Genomic DNA, 17151 nt, shown 5'->3' on the forward strand with positions numbered 1-17151 from the left:
TTCTTTAAGTTTGAAGTTTGGATTCTCGATTTCAACTTTTAACTATAGAAGGGTGCTTATGTTATATACCCTTTAGCATATACGGGAGCTCTAGAGGGAACTTGCTGATCTGTGTCTAGGCACCTAAAGGGAAAATAACAAAGATATGACCAAAGTGGTTTAAAAGTGAAAAAGAAAAAGGAAAAATATAAAATAAGGCGAAAGCTTAATTTTTTGGGCCATAACTGCATACCCACCGATAATAATATAATGATATGATGAAAATAGGAAAATATCAACGAAGAACTAACCAAATAAAACTGTTTACTTTAATTACTTCACGAATCTCGAACTTAACAGTAATATCATTTCTTACCACCGTTGTTCTAATTGATATAAGTTTTTTTCCCGGTGGAATGTGTGGAATTATTTATAAAATGATCCATTTAAAACAAGTTTATTCTTTGAAGATGACTCACATTCGTAGATATTGATTCAGGCAATATTTTATGTTTTGGTTATAGTTTGCGGTTATTGTAATTTAAATCTTTTTATATAGTATGACGTGCTATGACGTAGTGTGACTTCACATAACGAGTTTTTCTTGCTTGTATTGAGTTGGAATTAGAGATTGGTATTGTAAAATGAATACCAAATTTCAACGATGACATTATTCCACATTCTGCATAGATGGAATATATGATTATGGAAATGTCATAAAGAGACATTAAGAAACATTCGACGCAAATCTACAGAAACTGATTTGGTATAAAAACATGTCGGTACAAGCTTCTATGTTAGGGCGTAAGGGGGCTAGATTTATAGACTAATGGCACGGGGAGGGGTTATAAGAGGATGGGGTTGGGGAAAAGATGCAGTCTTTTGCAACTTAAGAAAGAGCCTTTTTCAAGAAATTCCATTAACTCTTTCAGATTTACTTCAATTTGTTGAAAATTAAGTTATATATTTAATTTTAATTATTTAATTATTCATTTATTATTTCTTTTGAATCCCCCCCCCCCCCCAATCCCTTTTTGATGCGCATGAAAGTGTAAAATTAAAATTGACAGCGATAAATTATCCGTAAATCTCAGCGACGTAGCCAGGAATTTGAAAGGGGGGGAGCACTTTTTGCGATTGATATGGATTTTCAAAGTTGTAGGCACGACTATCTGAGCGGAGCGCCACCATCGGTTGGCGCGGAGCGTACAAGAAAATTTTTGGTTTTACAAACCCCCCAGATGGCCGGAAACGGCCCTTCCCGAATGTTCATTCTGGTTCCCTGGCCTCTTGCTAACTTGAGACACCTCATTCAATATCACTTTTAAACCCAAAAAACAAACGAGTTAAAATAGTACGTAATTCAATAATACATAATGTATTAAAATTAGCAAGGTACACAAGGGCGGCGGAAGCACTTTTAATCTGGGGGGGGGGGGGGGCACCGACGTCAAAGGGCACTTTGCAGAAATTCGATTGGACTGATGTAGCCTGATATTTAGTACCCTTTATAAATCTTATTGTATTATCTTATTTGCGTATACACATCACTCCATCAACGCCCCCCCCCCCCCTCCCCCCGTCTTAGTAGTCTTACTTTTCAACTTTTGATACTTGTAGATACAAAGATAGGCCAGAAATGTCTTTGATACAACCATAGCCAGTAATTGTCTTTGATACAACTGTAGCTAGTAAATGTTTATCGAAAAGGCTGCTTTGGAACTTGGAACGCCGATCGTGACAACAACAGGCAACAAAGTGCTGCAGCTCTATACAAATAAAGTCTCTTAATCAACGATAGGCTTATTTGACTGTGGAATGTTCTCAACTGAAATTTTATCTGCCTAAACGGGTTCTTAAGTAGATGTTAAAAAGCTGACAAGATCGTATCCTAGTCTTTTTCGGCGGGTAGAGTATTGAATGAAACGGCACGCAATATGAATGATAGCCTAGATGACAGAAGAATAGGTCACCTAATTTAGCCATAATCTTGCTACGTTCATTTCAATAGTTTTTCCTGTCTAGACTCTTAAACTCGTCCAGCAAGCTTATGGATTTGAATTATGGGTGTTTTAATAAAAAAGATAACTTGGCCAAAAAAGTGTAGGCCCGGGCCTACAGTGCTGCATACTGGCTACGCCCCTGATAGTTCTAAATTAGGATTAGATCTCTTACTGAAATATCGCTGACCTAATAAGGTGATCAAGAGTACAAGTTTTATGTAGTAAAAGGGCACATTTTTAACCTGAGGAAAAGTGGGGGGGGGGGGCACTTGCCCCCCGTGCCCCCCGGTTCCGCCGCCCTTGAAGGTACATGTACAGAGTAGTCTTACTCTTCAACTTCTGATACTTGTAGATACAAAGATAGTCCAGAAATGTCTTTGATACAACTGAAACTAGTAAATGTTAAAGTTAGCCTAATAAGAGAAGGCTGAGAGCTATCCAACAATTGCCATCTGATGCAAATTTCTCAAGTGTTTTCTCAACTGAAATATTATCTGCGTAAACGGGTTCTTAACTACATGTTAAAAAACTGACAAGATCGGATCCTATAGTATTTTCGGCGGGTAGAGTGTTGAATGAAACTATCGTGCTACATACTGGTAACGCCCTGATCATTTGATATCATTATCAGCAGATTTTGTTTCCTGTTTAAATTCTTTTACATGTTCTTTTACATAATATATCAGAAAGACAAACATAGTGCTCTTTTACAAGTTTTCCAGTAGGATGATTCTTGTTTATTGTCCAATGTCTGGACTTTAATACATTTGACGAACTTAACTGAACTTAACTTAACTGACTTAACTGACTATAAACTTTCATATTTTGTAATACAGCCAGATATGCAGTGGCCTAAAAACAAATATCGTTATCGCAGTGTATTAGCAGTGTAATAATTATTTATAGGAAGTGCGTATCACGTACGATTGCTAGATTAGCTTCATAACATGCTGTTCGAGCAACAACTTAGGACGACTCATTGAACGAACGTTGTCGACTTTGTTGTGCATACAGTTCGTGACATTCCATAGAGTGCGGTTAGGTAGGCAATATGTATTTTATAACGCAGTGGCCAACTGTAGGCTTGTAATTGGCTATAAGCTAAATTTAGCTAATTGCATCTGCCAAACTAAGTAAGTAGTTGAATCAGTAGGCGTGAATGTTACTACGATTACAATCGAGTTAACGGAGCTGACGAGTATTCAAGATCAAAAGAGCACTGACAAAATACCATGCTAAAAAAACGACAGTTTAAAAAAAAAATCGACACTGAAAGGGGGGGGGAGCGGTCGCTCCCCCTGCTCCCCCCTTGGCTACGTCCCTGGTAAATCTTGCATTCTCCACTAATATTACTGAATACACATTCATTGTAACCCGAATGGACTGAACTCATGAAAAGCCATTGTGAGTGGACAGGCTCAATGTTAGGGTTGAGACTAATGGGTAAACTCGTTTCATTGGCGTTGTCGACATCTACATTGGATGCATTTGCTTAAATAAATTGTGAGTGAACTATAAGCATGCAGGGAAGTGACGTCAAGTTATTACTGTGCTGCCACCAAGCCTTCCCACCTCGTGTATGTGTACTAGGGTTAGTATTTATACCGTATATCTATTTACCTGAGATGACTGGGAAGTACGACGGTTGGAAAAATAAGAAAAAACTCTTTCCATAGTGATTGTGACCACGCTAAATATAGACTTGACGTATATAAGAACGAGTAGTTCCTACAACGGTGACAGTTTGCACCGAGTCCTATTTTTCATTGAAGGGCCCTCAGACCTCGTGATTTTTTGCTCGAACGAAATCTTAAGAATATTACATGTTTTTTGACGTCATTGCGTGTGAATTAATTTGTAGTGTATACTGCTTTACTATGATATCGCAGTTAAGGAGTTCGCGCCGGTCGCATCGGCCTATTTACACCACTGCGACCCTTAACAGAAATCGCCAAATCCCACCAAAAACCAAACTTTAGGTTGCGTCCTATACGTTGAGAAACAAGGCGTTCAAAACATGACCCCAATTATCACCTTGACTGTCTTGTTGCCTGGAAAAGAGGCATACGGGCAGAAGGTATTCCCACTCATATTTGTGAAATTTGAATATGACTATAAGGTTGTTAGTTGCAGATTTGATAATTGGCAACTTTTCATATCCCCCCCCCCCTAAGTATCAACAACGTTTTCTTCTGTCGAAGTTTTGACGACCATCCAAATTTTTATGGGCAACCTATAAAAAAGTGCTGCGACCCCAGTATGAGTACCAGGGCGTTAGGGTATTGTTCGACAGCATTCAATATTAGACTGCCCATGGTGTGTCACACGGTGCGGTGCGATTAAGTTTTGCATGTCTTGGCTTCAATTGCGTAAAATACGCCGCGAAATGGAAAACTGAGTATTAATATCCTACATATGAGAAAGTGTAGCTATATTAACTCCCTTACCGGTACTTAAAGTACTGTTGTCGAGGTTGCATTAACTGGTTAATGATATTCCCTACACGTATAGTCTTCAGCACAAATTGAGCTGCACTACATTACACGTAAAGGTGTTAAATATAACATATACATATACCTGAATACCCACAAGTAACAATAATGTAACATTTCTTTACTACCAGGAAAATGTTACATCTATTAAGGCTATGAATCTCAATTTTATCTTTCTGTGATCACAAAGGCTATTTTAGTACCAAGGTATAGGCGGCTTATATAGTTATATAATTACCTGCGTTTGTAATAATTTCAAGAGATATTTTCTACCAGTCAAAATCCATCGCAGTAACACGTGGTTCTTATCTTCTTTTTTTTATATAGTTTTTTATATTCCAATAGCCGCTTGCTGCGATTCATGGAGAAATCTTATATAGATAAGGTTCTGGTGTGGAAAACCGGAGAGATAATTTATGGCAAGGTGGATAGTGCTGATGTATACTGGTGTATGTCTGCCAGGCGGCTGACTAGCTACGCGTAGCTAGTCAGCCTTCCGGGTATATCATATATGATGAGGCAAAGACAAATTTTAGTCCCCATTTTAAGAGTCAGAGAATTTCAGTTTTAATGAACAGTTGTATTGATATGAATTTCCATGAAGCCATATAGGCTCTACCGTCTATTCTTTGCAGGAATTGTAATGAAAATTAAAACTAGAATGCACAATAATGCACAATCCTACTCGTCATAAATCGACAGCTGCAGGGTCGGGTGAAAACGTCACTCTTTATGCACAATACAAATACGTTTTAAGGGTAACATATGTTATCGCTTTGTTGGTGAATTCAAGTTCTATAGTTCTGTATCCATTCAAACTCGTAATCAGACCAGTTTCTTTAACGGAGGGGACAAATTTTGGCTGGCGCCGTCCCGAGGAGTGAAAGAGTGAGTATTATGGTGCATGGTAAGAACGAATAACATACATTAAGGCTTGAGAAAAGGCCGGAAAGCAACTGTTTATATGCCTTCACTTCCAGCCATATGTCTGTCTATAATGTACGTTCTAACCGGAGCCTTGCATATAAAAGGGAAGGCTTGTTACCCTAGAACATTATACCATGGAGGTAAAACAGATTTACCTCCATGATTATACACACAAACATAAACCACTACACCCTCCACGTGTTTTCTTTTTTTCGTCTAACAAGGTACAGTTATTCCAACAGCATATACATTGCCTTTTGTTTTAACCCGATAATCCGGTTATAAAATCTATAACAAATGACAATCAGTCCACTAACAAATGTTGCGTAGCAATACCTTCCATCCGAAAGCCAATTTGGCGTGAACGATGCGTAACTGCGATGCAGTTAAGCCTATCTTGTTAATATGAGATTATACAGTGATATACTGCAGACGATGATTGCCAATGACAAGCTGTTTTGTTCAAGTTTTGAACACATATGGGTCTGACTTCCTAAGAATCACTGTTGCGGAATAGATTCCGTACTATAAGCATCATTAATTCTTGGTTTTCAGGTAGTCGGTCAGCTCAGCATTCAATCTCGTGTTTCTTACCGGGGACCAACCGGGGATCTACTGAAGAAAAAACTAATTAAGACTCGTTTTGGTAATTCCTCGACAGATTGTGTTTTTATCATTTTTTTTCTTCTTGGAACTCACCGGTGATTTTTTTCTTATAAACTTCGTCTTCGTATATATATATATATATATATATATATATATATATATATATATATATATATATATATATCGTTTGGAGCTAGCATACTGCACGGTATATAGTTATATACGTGACACCATCAAATTTAATGACAATTCAATTGAGGTTCGCAGCAGTTTACGATACCGACTTGCTTGGCTAGTTTGATTAGGATGCATGACCTCCTTCATAAATAGGTTTCAGTGATGGGAGGCCTTATAAATTCTGTTCGCTGTATGGCGAGTAGGCCTACTTGACTGTGTAGGCCCCTATACATTATAGCGAGAGATTTGATATACAATACATGTGGATGTCACAAAATATAACGGGCATCGCAAATATTAGACGAATATTACGAAATTAGTTACATTTCTTTTCGCGTTTTATAATCCTATACACTTCAAGAGAGATTAATTCAAGTTACTTTATGTAGTTTCCTCTCGCCCAAAATGGTGCAATTAATTTGCCTAAAAAGTAATGATAAGAAAATACCAACTTCAGCTACGATCCTAATATATAATGCATATGTGTATATTAGGTATATATGTGCTATGAATGTGCGATAGTATATTTACTGTAGTTGTAAAGTAGAGCAGACATTGTGTTCATCTACTTTAATATGAAAACAACTTACTTTCAAGATATAGTCTATTTTCAAATTTATTTGATATACTATACAATCTAGTGGCTTTTTACTGGTTAGGCCTATATGTGTATGCATGTGAGTATTTTAAACCGAGTCGGTTGTAAGTTGATCTATTGAGCATTATATCCATGTACCCTTATAGTTTAATAACATATACTGACAGAATAGGAATAGTCAGCAGGAAATTCCCCCTACGCCTCCCTCCTCCTCTGAAACTGAAACTGAAATGCCCCTCCCAGCTGGTAAATTCATGATCGATGCGTGTTACGGCCAAAACCCGAAAAGAAATAAGTCTCAGGAAATTCATGTCTACAAAACATGACCTTCGTCTAATTTTATGAAAGCATCACGCGATGAGCTGAGTAAGTTATGTGATAGGTTGTTTTTCTTTCGTCTTAGAACCAACTCACTCATGACTGCATGACATTAACATTGGTCCCGGGTTGTGTTAGTTATTTATCGTTACACTTGAACCGCACTAAACCACAGTATACGGAATAACAGGTGAAAAAATCCCTTTTTAAATATTTATTTCAAATTAGTGTAGGATACTCATATAGACGAATCGCCAAAAACTTAAATGAAAGTATACTAGTTCAAGGCATAATCGTGATAACTTTGCTTGAAATGAGGAAGATTGCAAATTATGATTGTCATGAATAAACATGAATTCTATCATATATATACATACAGCGTTTTCCTGATAGCTTTCATATTGTTCTTGAGTATATGTGTTGACATCAAGTGCGTTGTTCATATCCAATCAGCCCACAGGCATGGACAGTAAGTATGTTGTGATTGCCTTGGATTGGAGAGAAACACTGCCGTACATCTAATACTCAAGTGCTTATACATAACATGTATATTCGTCAATACGGTATGTTCAGTCATTTCAGCTGCCAACACCCCCCCCCCCCCCCGCTTCCATTATTTTCTTGTATGTGACGAGGTTCATCTCATACTTTATATGATAAACGGCTTCATCTTTATCCACGAAATATATTCAACCGAAGCGAAAATATCGTCGTGTTCTGAAGTTAAATTGTGAGACAACCTGTTAAGCATATTACTTTCCAAATTAACCTTAATGAATTAACAAAGCCAATCAGCTATGGGTGGTTATTGTCATTCCATGCTAAGAGAGTTTCTTTTTCATAAATATAACCGGAACATATATACACTAAACTACACTCAGTTGTGATCGACTAACTTGTTGCTGGTGGCGCTCCCAATTTAAACTCGTATATAATAAAATACAATAATATAACCACTGCCCAGATTCTGCCGGCTCGGCATATGTATGTGCATACCGTAGGCTATTAAAGGTATACTCGGTCTTGGACTCACAACATTTTAGAATGATCAAAGTCACTTTACATTTTAAATTAGCTCTATGTGGGGGACAGTCTGGTCTCTCCTAATTATTAACAGCCATTAAGGAGTGTACAAGTAAACAATCAAATATCCCATTTAGGCAGAAAACTGTGACAGTAAAATGCTCGTTGAGGTTTGCTAAGCAGCATCACTGATGACCTTTACATTGTTTTAGGATATATTATGTAAATGTTCATCTTTCAATTTGAAATTGCATTTGGGAGAATCGCTGTTACCAAATTTGTTTCAGCTATTCATTAAGCTTTATATATAGTGTCATATGAGTTACAGTCGTGGCGGATGGTAATTTCACCTATAGCCTATAGTCATTTATTCGTCAATCGCCTTTTGGCATGCGTGACAGAACATTATGCATGGCATGGAGAACACCGTTTGTGTGCACAACTGTTCGACGCAGACTGACAGGCTGATATCCATAGTAATACGAATGGAGTCGATAATGTCTTTGGGAATTTTATGTCCATGGTACGGGTTTTAAACTATACTCTGTGTGTTCCCGATACAGAATCTTTCGGAGCAATATATGTCCATATATGAATCGCTCGGACGTCCCTGATAAAGAGTCGATCAGAAGCTATATCTCTATTATGATACGGCTATAGATGCCGCCCGGAATTATGCATAGTGTTTAGATAAACTGGCAAAACCGCCAGTCAGTATTAATGAAAGGTATGAAAATAAACGACCCAAAAAGTGAAACAAGACTGTATTAATTTATAAGATGGATTTAGTAAATCACATGTCTTAAAATATTTACAGTATTTGCACCAAAAAAAGAAAAGAAATACGAACTTAAATTATTTCCAGCACCTAACTTGCAATATTTCATAAACGTGACCAGGAAAACATGTGAGAGAGAGGGCGTGACAGGTGAACTTAAAAATTGGAATGTGGGGTGCGGAAACCCCCCCCCCCCCCCTTCAACACAACTACATGTTCAACGCAATTATGAAGATAGACTCCCTGTTTCCAATCTTTACCCCACCCAAGCCTTTTCTGCTCTCAGATGAAACAGTCTGCATGGAAATATTTCTTAAAGAAAGAAAGCTGAACATCTGCTTTGTATACATTGGTATCCCTACTGGACCACATCTCTTCCCAAATAAAATAAATACTTAACAACACTTGCACACGAATTTAAATCAGGAAGATTACATGTATTCATCGATATCCTTATATAGAGTAAGTACTCACAAATCTCAATATGTTTAAGAGAGCAAACATAATTGATAGAGGGAACTCAGATTGATACAAAACTCTGCGCTAGACCCCATATTTTTGGAGTCTGCAGGCAACTAAATTTAGCACTTTATAAAGTTTTAAGAAACTGAGGGTAGATAGGCAATCCCTCCGTCTCCATTTTTCATATGTTAACACATCAACATTCCCCTTCCCCCAACCCCCTCACCCTCTCCTCCGCTCACAAAAAAAAATGATTATTTTTATAATCTTATAATTATATAAATTCATTTATTTGCCAACATAATAGAACAGAAGACTTGAGACGAACTTAAATATTAAAGAAATAGATCATCAGTAACAATGGAATGATAGTAATTATCATAATAATGTATAATATAATTGAATTTTGGGGCACTGAAGGCGGACAATCCTAACTTAATTTCGAAACAATTCCGGTTCATGTATGGTATACACTTGATTTAGGTAGCCGAGTTACCGACATCGCAAGCTCCTTGGACGTTCATACCGCATTTGTATATGGCCTCTTAATGACGTCAACTCTCTTAGAACAAGTTCTCAACTATACCGGTACGGGATCCATGAATCAAACAAACTTCTGAACAGTTTAGATTAGAAATAAGTAAAGAATTAATCAGGATTAACTTGAATTGTCGAATAAGAATTGATGTTGATCAATTTTTAGTTTGCTTTAATTGATTACATGAATAGATAGGCCTACATGATTTTCCAATGATTAGTGTATTGTCTTCACCAAGGCTCAATTGTTGGAACCGGACTATAATAGTTGCACCGGTGAGCATAAATCTGATACTTAGCTTGGTCATTCATTGACTCCGAAACAATTTTAACTACTTAGGACACTAAAGATCGGGTATTCAAAGTAGATTGTATAGGCCAAAAAGTAATTGAAATACTGGAAAGCCTCAACTCAAGATAATGAAAGACCCATATAAAATGTAGAAATAAAATATTCGTTAACTTAAAACATCCTGCCTATGTACACGTAATGGAAGTTTCTATGTACAAAGTATTGTCCATAAAGATATAATGTACTGAAGTATTATTGCCATGGCGATAGTAATAGCAATCGTAAGCTTACTGACCGTTTTGAAGGCGTTTACACTGGCCATATCATTGTATTAATTGTACAAAGTATGAAAGAGAATTTATGATGGTAGGAAATAAATAATTATAATAAAGAATAAGAATGATTTGTAAGAGCAAGTGTCAAAATCGATAATATGGTACAGTCTGAGTTTTACCATATTGGACTTATTCAAGATGCTTATTCATTTGAGGGCCACAAGCGCCGCGTATAAGTCAATTCAAGTGCAGACAATCTTGAACAAAGTTGACCGTTAAGAACCATAAATTTTGCACCCTCACCTTTTGAAGTTTTCCTTCTCCTCCTCCTCCTACTCACTTTACCTTTCCCTCATTCCACGTGTATTGGCTGTACAAGTAGACAACTCACCATATACAGGTAAGACATGGTCAACACATCAAGTATTATGATGTTGTCCTATACGTGTTTACACGAGGTTTTAAACATCAAGCTTATGTACATAAACTTGATGCATAAAACCTCGTGAAAAAAAGGTATATAGCACAACATCATAATACTTTGAAAATAATACTTTGAAAACAAACATTTATACCTTCGTAGCTTAAACGTACATTTTCATGATATCCATATCCTTGGTTTACTTTTCATGTCAAATTCGGAGACCTCATTAACTGGTTTCTTCAAGTTCCAACTTATTGCTTCATTTTACTTTTTAGCACTCAAATGAAGCATTGTATACACTACAGCTGCTTATGTGTCTATGGTGGTAAATGGAACATAGTTATGTGCATGATTAAACTAAACATTACCTTCTGCTCTAACTAATTAGTTAATCAACGGAGAGCTCAAAGTTAAAGCTGGAAAGTAACAAGGCTTTGCGCTCCGATCAGGTTAAAACAGGTGAAATAGGCCGTTTTATTCCACATCTTTTTTCTCTGTTCTAAGTTTAGTCTACCACTGAAGACGGTCCTGTTAGGATATATCGTCATGCCATCTCACTTTCCATATATATTTACCTACACAGGCTTTTAACGCTTTCATCAGACTTAAAGCTGTGAGTTGTATACGCTAACGATTATTCTATGATCGCCTATATAGGCCTATATTTTTTCTGCGAAGGTTTTTTTTCTTGGGTAATCATGTTTCTATCTATCTTTTCCGTGGCAAATACACATTATTTGTGGCTGTTTCGCGGTATAAGTCTTCTAGGTCGTGATATTGGACGGTCATGTCCGGGGATCGTTTGGCTTCGACGTACCATTCATCCGCAGTAGGCTCTGCGTCGCCCCGAGCTGCTTCCAAAGGCGAAAATTGGCCATCACCGGTTGCATCAGAACAAGCCGTTGCTGAAGGTATCTCTTCAGAGAAAGAAGCAGTCGGCTTTATCTTCATCTTTCCTGCCGCCATATCCATATAGGCCTGCTGGTTAATAGATTCGTCTGCAGTGTGACTCTTGATAAAGCTGTAAGTTTCATTTCGCGGGGTCTTTTCATATTCATGAACAGGGGGAAGGGTCATAGGAGGTGGAATGGAAGGCAAACCTCTTGATGATGGCAGAGAAACAGAACGTTTCAATATTCCGGATCTTTCAGAAATGTTAACCAGCTGGTTAGAACTCTCAGACTGTGTTTCTGATGCGCTGGAAGCAAATGAAGATGTCCGATTGCTCACCGTATTGGAGGACGGTTTTTGTGACCGGGAGATTATGCAGTGAACTAGTTTTAATATGAAGGCCAAACACAGCAACGTACCAATAGCACAGACTGCTCCTCCCAAGAAGGGGACTAGTTCGTTTGGTTTGCTTGCTAGTTGACAAGGTTCACCGACATTGTCTGGTATAGCATTGCGGTACACTTTAAGTTTTGTCTTCGAAGATGTTAGGGTAGTTCCATTGAAATGGACCCGACAGGATAATATTTTATCATTATCTTCCAGTTTGGCAGAATTAAGAACTAACTGCTTTTTGTTGTGGGTTTCATTGAAACGCCCTTGCCACCAGAAAGAACGCACATCCACCGTTGCTAGCTCTTGAAAATACCAATTATAGTTGACGTGGTACGATGGAGGAATGAAGCCAATCTCACAATTAAATGTTGTAGACTGTCCCTCGACCAGATGGACTTCGTCAGTGGTTACAGAAGCCGTTAGATTGTCCTCTTTAAACTTTTCTATTAGTAGAGTATGCACTTTCGTTGTGTTTCCAATGGGGTTCTCTCCTGTGCACCTGATCTCGGTTCCGTTCATAACCAGTTGGACATCAGGTAAGTGAATCTTTACTATGTCATTACCAACGTAACGTATTGATATCCTATCGTTGTTTTGTTGGTAACTCCAGGTACATGTCATTGCTTTTGTCATCGGTGGATTAGCCGATGCAACCATTGTTAACTTGACGTCATCTCCGGTTGTATAAGTTTGGTATCCTTCTGCTATTACAGTGATCTGCGGCTTCCCCGTCGAACAAGATCTGTACTCGAAAGCGACTCCGTCAAAGTAAGAATATTTACATACGAAAGGTTCATCCATATCAGTCATATTTGCCGTTTTATTAATTATGTATGTTTGAAAGACTTTGGCTATTTTCGGGGATTCAATTACATCTCCTATCTGCCATGTCAATGTAGGTTGCGGGACGACATTCCCTGCTTGGCAAAAGAAGACTACCCTGCGGTTTCTATTTTTTTTATAGGAACATTTGGGAAATTCTGGTGGAGCAAGCTTCATCACTCGCAGTTCAATTACATTGGAGCCATCTTCCCAGCTGTCGGAAATTAGTAACCCACATTGGTAAGCGCCGGCTTCATTTTGCGTGATGTTAGTGATCGTGAGAATGACTTGATAATAAGTAGAATGGGCATGCGCACGAACTTTGAAGCGATCCGATGTCGTGTTCTTGAATGTTGGTGCACATTGAGCTATCGGGGAATGTGCCAGTTGGAATTCGATGACCATATCCTGTGTCGTAAACAAGAAGAAGAAAAGAAGAGAATAAGAAAAGGGACACATTGTCAATAGTAGAATTAAATGTATAGATCTCTCATGAGGTCTGCATGGAGATCGAGCACCCGGCCACATATTGTCATCAGCTGAAATAAGTAAGATCAATTTTAAAATTATTTCCAACACAGTACACTTTCACTGCTTGTACAGCTTTTGAATAACTAAATAATCCCTACTCCCGCCCCCACCACCCCCACCCCCCTCAACCTCCCCAACAAAAAAGAAGAGAGACCGCGAGTGATGAAGACGCAATATTTTGTCACTCGCACATGTCAAACAATCTTACGATAACAATGCATAACTTGGAATGGTTCTTCGAAATTTGAAACAGGAGTGTAGGCCTAATATCAGAGAGGGGAGGGCGGCTAGGTATGATCAGTAGCAGCGTCAGGGGCAGGGAGTGTATGCTCTGAATTAGACTGACACATTGGCTGTATTGGCTATATGATATACAATACCCAACTTTATTCTATAACGGGATAATAATATCAGTGCGAGTTTTGAAAAATATCAGCATGTGGCAATTACTAATTGCGTATGCCAAATATTGCTTCCGTTATTGTATGCCAGGGTGGGGGGGGGGGGTTGGGGGAGGGTGGGCGGAATCCGTATCTTACACAACCCAGCATGTCAAGGGAAAGTTCGAAAAACCCGACAATCACACGTGTTGATAATATTTATAATAAAATGTAAAACGAACCACACACGCCGATGTGTTCAAGCCGTTACCAAACGTTATATAGGTGTTTCTCCTATAGTTGAATCAACATTCATCGATGCATGCATGTCTAAGTTAATATCGAGCTGCATACATAAATGCTCTCATTTCTGACATAATAATATAGAAATATATATACATATTACATTTAATGTTGGCATATCGATATCATGTAACAGTTTGTTAGTTCCTAAGCGTAAACGAAGTTAATATTGAGTGGTATGGAACATTATATAGTTAAAAAAAAAAAAAAACTCAATGGTAAACAACTATAAACTCCAAATAATGATACGCCTGTACAGAGAATCAGGGGCGTAGCTAATCTTCGTGTTTTTTTTTGGGGGGGGGGGGTCCAATGCTATTTCTAGGGGACAGTCACCACCATCTAATTTCAAAAACAAATCTGCCAATTTGTTTTTGGAAGGGTAGCAGCCACATATTCGGGGGCCAAAGCCACGGGGGGTATTGGATATCCAATAACAATCAAAATACTCTAATTACTAGTTTGGGTTCACTCAAATTGCGCCATTATTGTTTTGTTTTTACCTTCACTGTAATATCAGGTGCTAAAAGTGAAATATCTTGACCCTGCACTCACATCTAAGACACATCAATGATATTTCACATACACCTACCCATAGGCCCTAATTTCAAGAAGAAAGCTCAAAGCTTGCAAAATAAAAATTGACATTGTGACAATCATTATTAAATTGCAAAAAAAAATATTTTCATTGTACTATTTGGCATCATCTTATGTGTACGCACCTATACAAGTTATACATGTATTCCTTGTATTAACAACCAAAAAACTGTGTACGTGAGCAAAACCACCTACCTGGTCTAAACGATTTCCCGGGAGGTCGTGGACATTGCATGCTAGTTCTACATTTGTGTGTGGACGTACAAAGTCAGGAGAGATGTCGCCAGAATCCAGATTAATTCTCGGGTCTGCCAGCAAACCAGACGAAATACACAGCAAGATGAAGGAGATTAGCCTCAGATCATGCAGGACCACTGCCATACTTCAACGCACACAGGTTACCCCTATGTAAGCGATATATGATGACTGAGTTCTGCAGTGTAATCACTTACATTTAGCACGACAATCCACGTCTGGCTTCTTCAAACAATTTCTGCGAAATAATCGTTCTACAATAAAAGTTGAAAAGAAAACCCAGCGAAACTTGTTTTTGGATGTATCATGTTTTTTCGATGTACTTGTCTATACGATGAAAGGAAATAGTGTGTTTATTATCTAAACAATACTTGTCCAAGTGTAAATAAATACTATTGAGGAAATGTCAGGCCTCTTCATAACTTTCGGTCCATTCAAGCACGCCGCACGGCACGCTCTGTGAGGGAGACACCTATAAACAATTGGTTGTTTCTCGATCAATTTTTTGCCCTTGGAGCATTTTTTTGTGGATGAATAGCCCACAGAAAATGGTCTTTTCAGAGCCATTTTCTGTACAAATCGAGCAATTGGCTACAACAACAAGTGCGAACGGTATCTCTATGGATGTGAAACCGCACATGTTTATCATAAATGGAGATAAAAAAAATAATGAAAAAAAAAACCTCAGTTGTAACAGTATAGTGTGGAGATACTGGCTTGTATAGTCAATGAGCCTTGATCAAGGCAATGGGATTCCACTTTTGTGATAATCATACACATGAAATAGATTTTTTTCACTGCACAGAAACGTCGGGGTTTATACAGCAACAAGCTATTTTCTGACATACTGCTATAGATAAAGCTATATACTCTCAAAAGTCCCTATTGTTGCAATACGCTCGTGTTCCAAATTATGGAGTTCGAACCGAAAAGTCGCTCTCTCATATCATTGTTCTTTTCCTTTTAGTCAGGTTGGTGTAGACTCATTATTTGGAAGAACGGAGCAATATACTCAGTTGACGGCGAAGCCGGGGACACTGCCGGCAAGATCATCCTCCGCCCCCCCCCCCTCCCTCAAAAACTTCATCAAAAGTGACCCTTTTCATAAATGAGAAGCGCCACTTTTTGCAATAAAAATATCCTTTTACATCTTTGTTATTACATCTTTTTCAATTAAAATAGTGCCAATACATAGTAAACATGAAATTAAAAGTCTTCTTTGTTGAAAACCACTGAAAATACTGGTATTTGGTACGAGAAACATAGAATAAAGTACTGAGTTAATAAGACTTAGACAACATCTTCCACCGTCTCTTTATCGTGATGGTAATTGAGAACACATTGAGAAAGATGAATATTAAAGGATATTATGTATTAGATATTAGATTAAAGTATACGTTACAAGTTCTTGCTTTATATTTTATTACCTTTGAGTGTATACATTATACATGGGTTAATGTCACAGCACAATTTCAATCTGGAAAGTTATGAGTTTTAGTAAAGACGGGAAGGTGAGAGTTGGTCGGGGATTGGTCCGTGAGAGTAGGGTTTGTGAGGGTATAGGTGGGGTCTACAAGTCAGGATACAAATTATTTAATAACTTTTGTTTTGCTTTGTTTATTTTCTCTTTAATTACTCTGTTCATTGTTCTTTCTATATATTTCTGATTTGACTTGTTTTTCTTCAGTTTTTTAGGGAGTGAAACTCTTCGCCAAGTTCCTCGGGTTGTTTTAGTTTTACTTCCCTCTATATTTCATTCCACTACTTCATATTATTGTTTTTATTTTGTGCACTTGTACTATACAATGTTGTAGAAATTAAAATAGACGAAGCGATATAATTTCTCTATGGAAATGCTATATTCTTAATTGTTTTATTGTTGTTGATGAACAGGTGCATGTTATCTGCACGAGTACCGCCATCGTACCCTTTCCTCACCCCTCCCTCCCTTCCTCCCTCCCTCCCTCCCGTCATCATACCCTACATTAAATTTGTTTAGTTGAGATATAAATGTTAATTGTTTGTATTTCTAAGTCGATCACAATCACCTTTTTTTTAAATCAATTTGAAGAGTTTATTTTGAAACTC

General features: G+C 37.8%; 1 protein-coding gene across 1 annotated transcript; it reads right to left on the reverse strand.

Moving 5' to 3' along the window:
- Positions 1–8890: 8890 nt before the first annotated feature.
- LOC139959858 (uncharacterized) lies at positions 8891–15318 on the reverse strand. The gene is made up of 2 exons (XM_071957759.1): positions 15004–15318; positions 8891–13405 (listed from the first exon to the last, which is right to left on the reverse strand). The coding sequence occupies exons 1-2, from the start codon at positions 15187–15189 to the stop codon at positions 11600–11602; spliced, it is 1992 nt and encodes a 663-aa protein (XP_071813860.1). The 5' UTR covers positions 15190–15318; the 3' UTR covers positions 8891–11599.
- Positions 15319–17151: the final 1833 nt, after the last annotated feature.

The sequence above is a fragment of the Apostichopus japonicus genome, chromosome 19 (assembly GCF_037975245.1).
Source record: "Apostichopus japonicus isolate 1M-3 chromosome 19, ASM3797524v1, whole genome shotgun sequence".
Classification (NCBI taxonomy): Eukaryota; Metazoa; Echinodermata; class Holothuroidea; order Aspidochirotida; family Stichopodidae; genus Apostichopus; species Apostichopus japonicus.

Bases quoted from the DNA above. Each gene is read 5' to 3' on its own strand.
- LOC139959858 (XM_071957759.1), bottom strand. From the start codon at position 15,189: ATGGCAGTGGTCCTGCATGATCTGAGGCTAATCTCCTTCATCTTGCTG. The intron at 13,406-15,003 runs GTAGGTGGTTTT...TTTACGACACAG, and splicing joins CGGGAAATCGTTTAGACCAG to GATATGGTCATCGAATTCCA.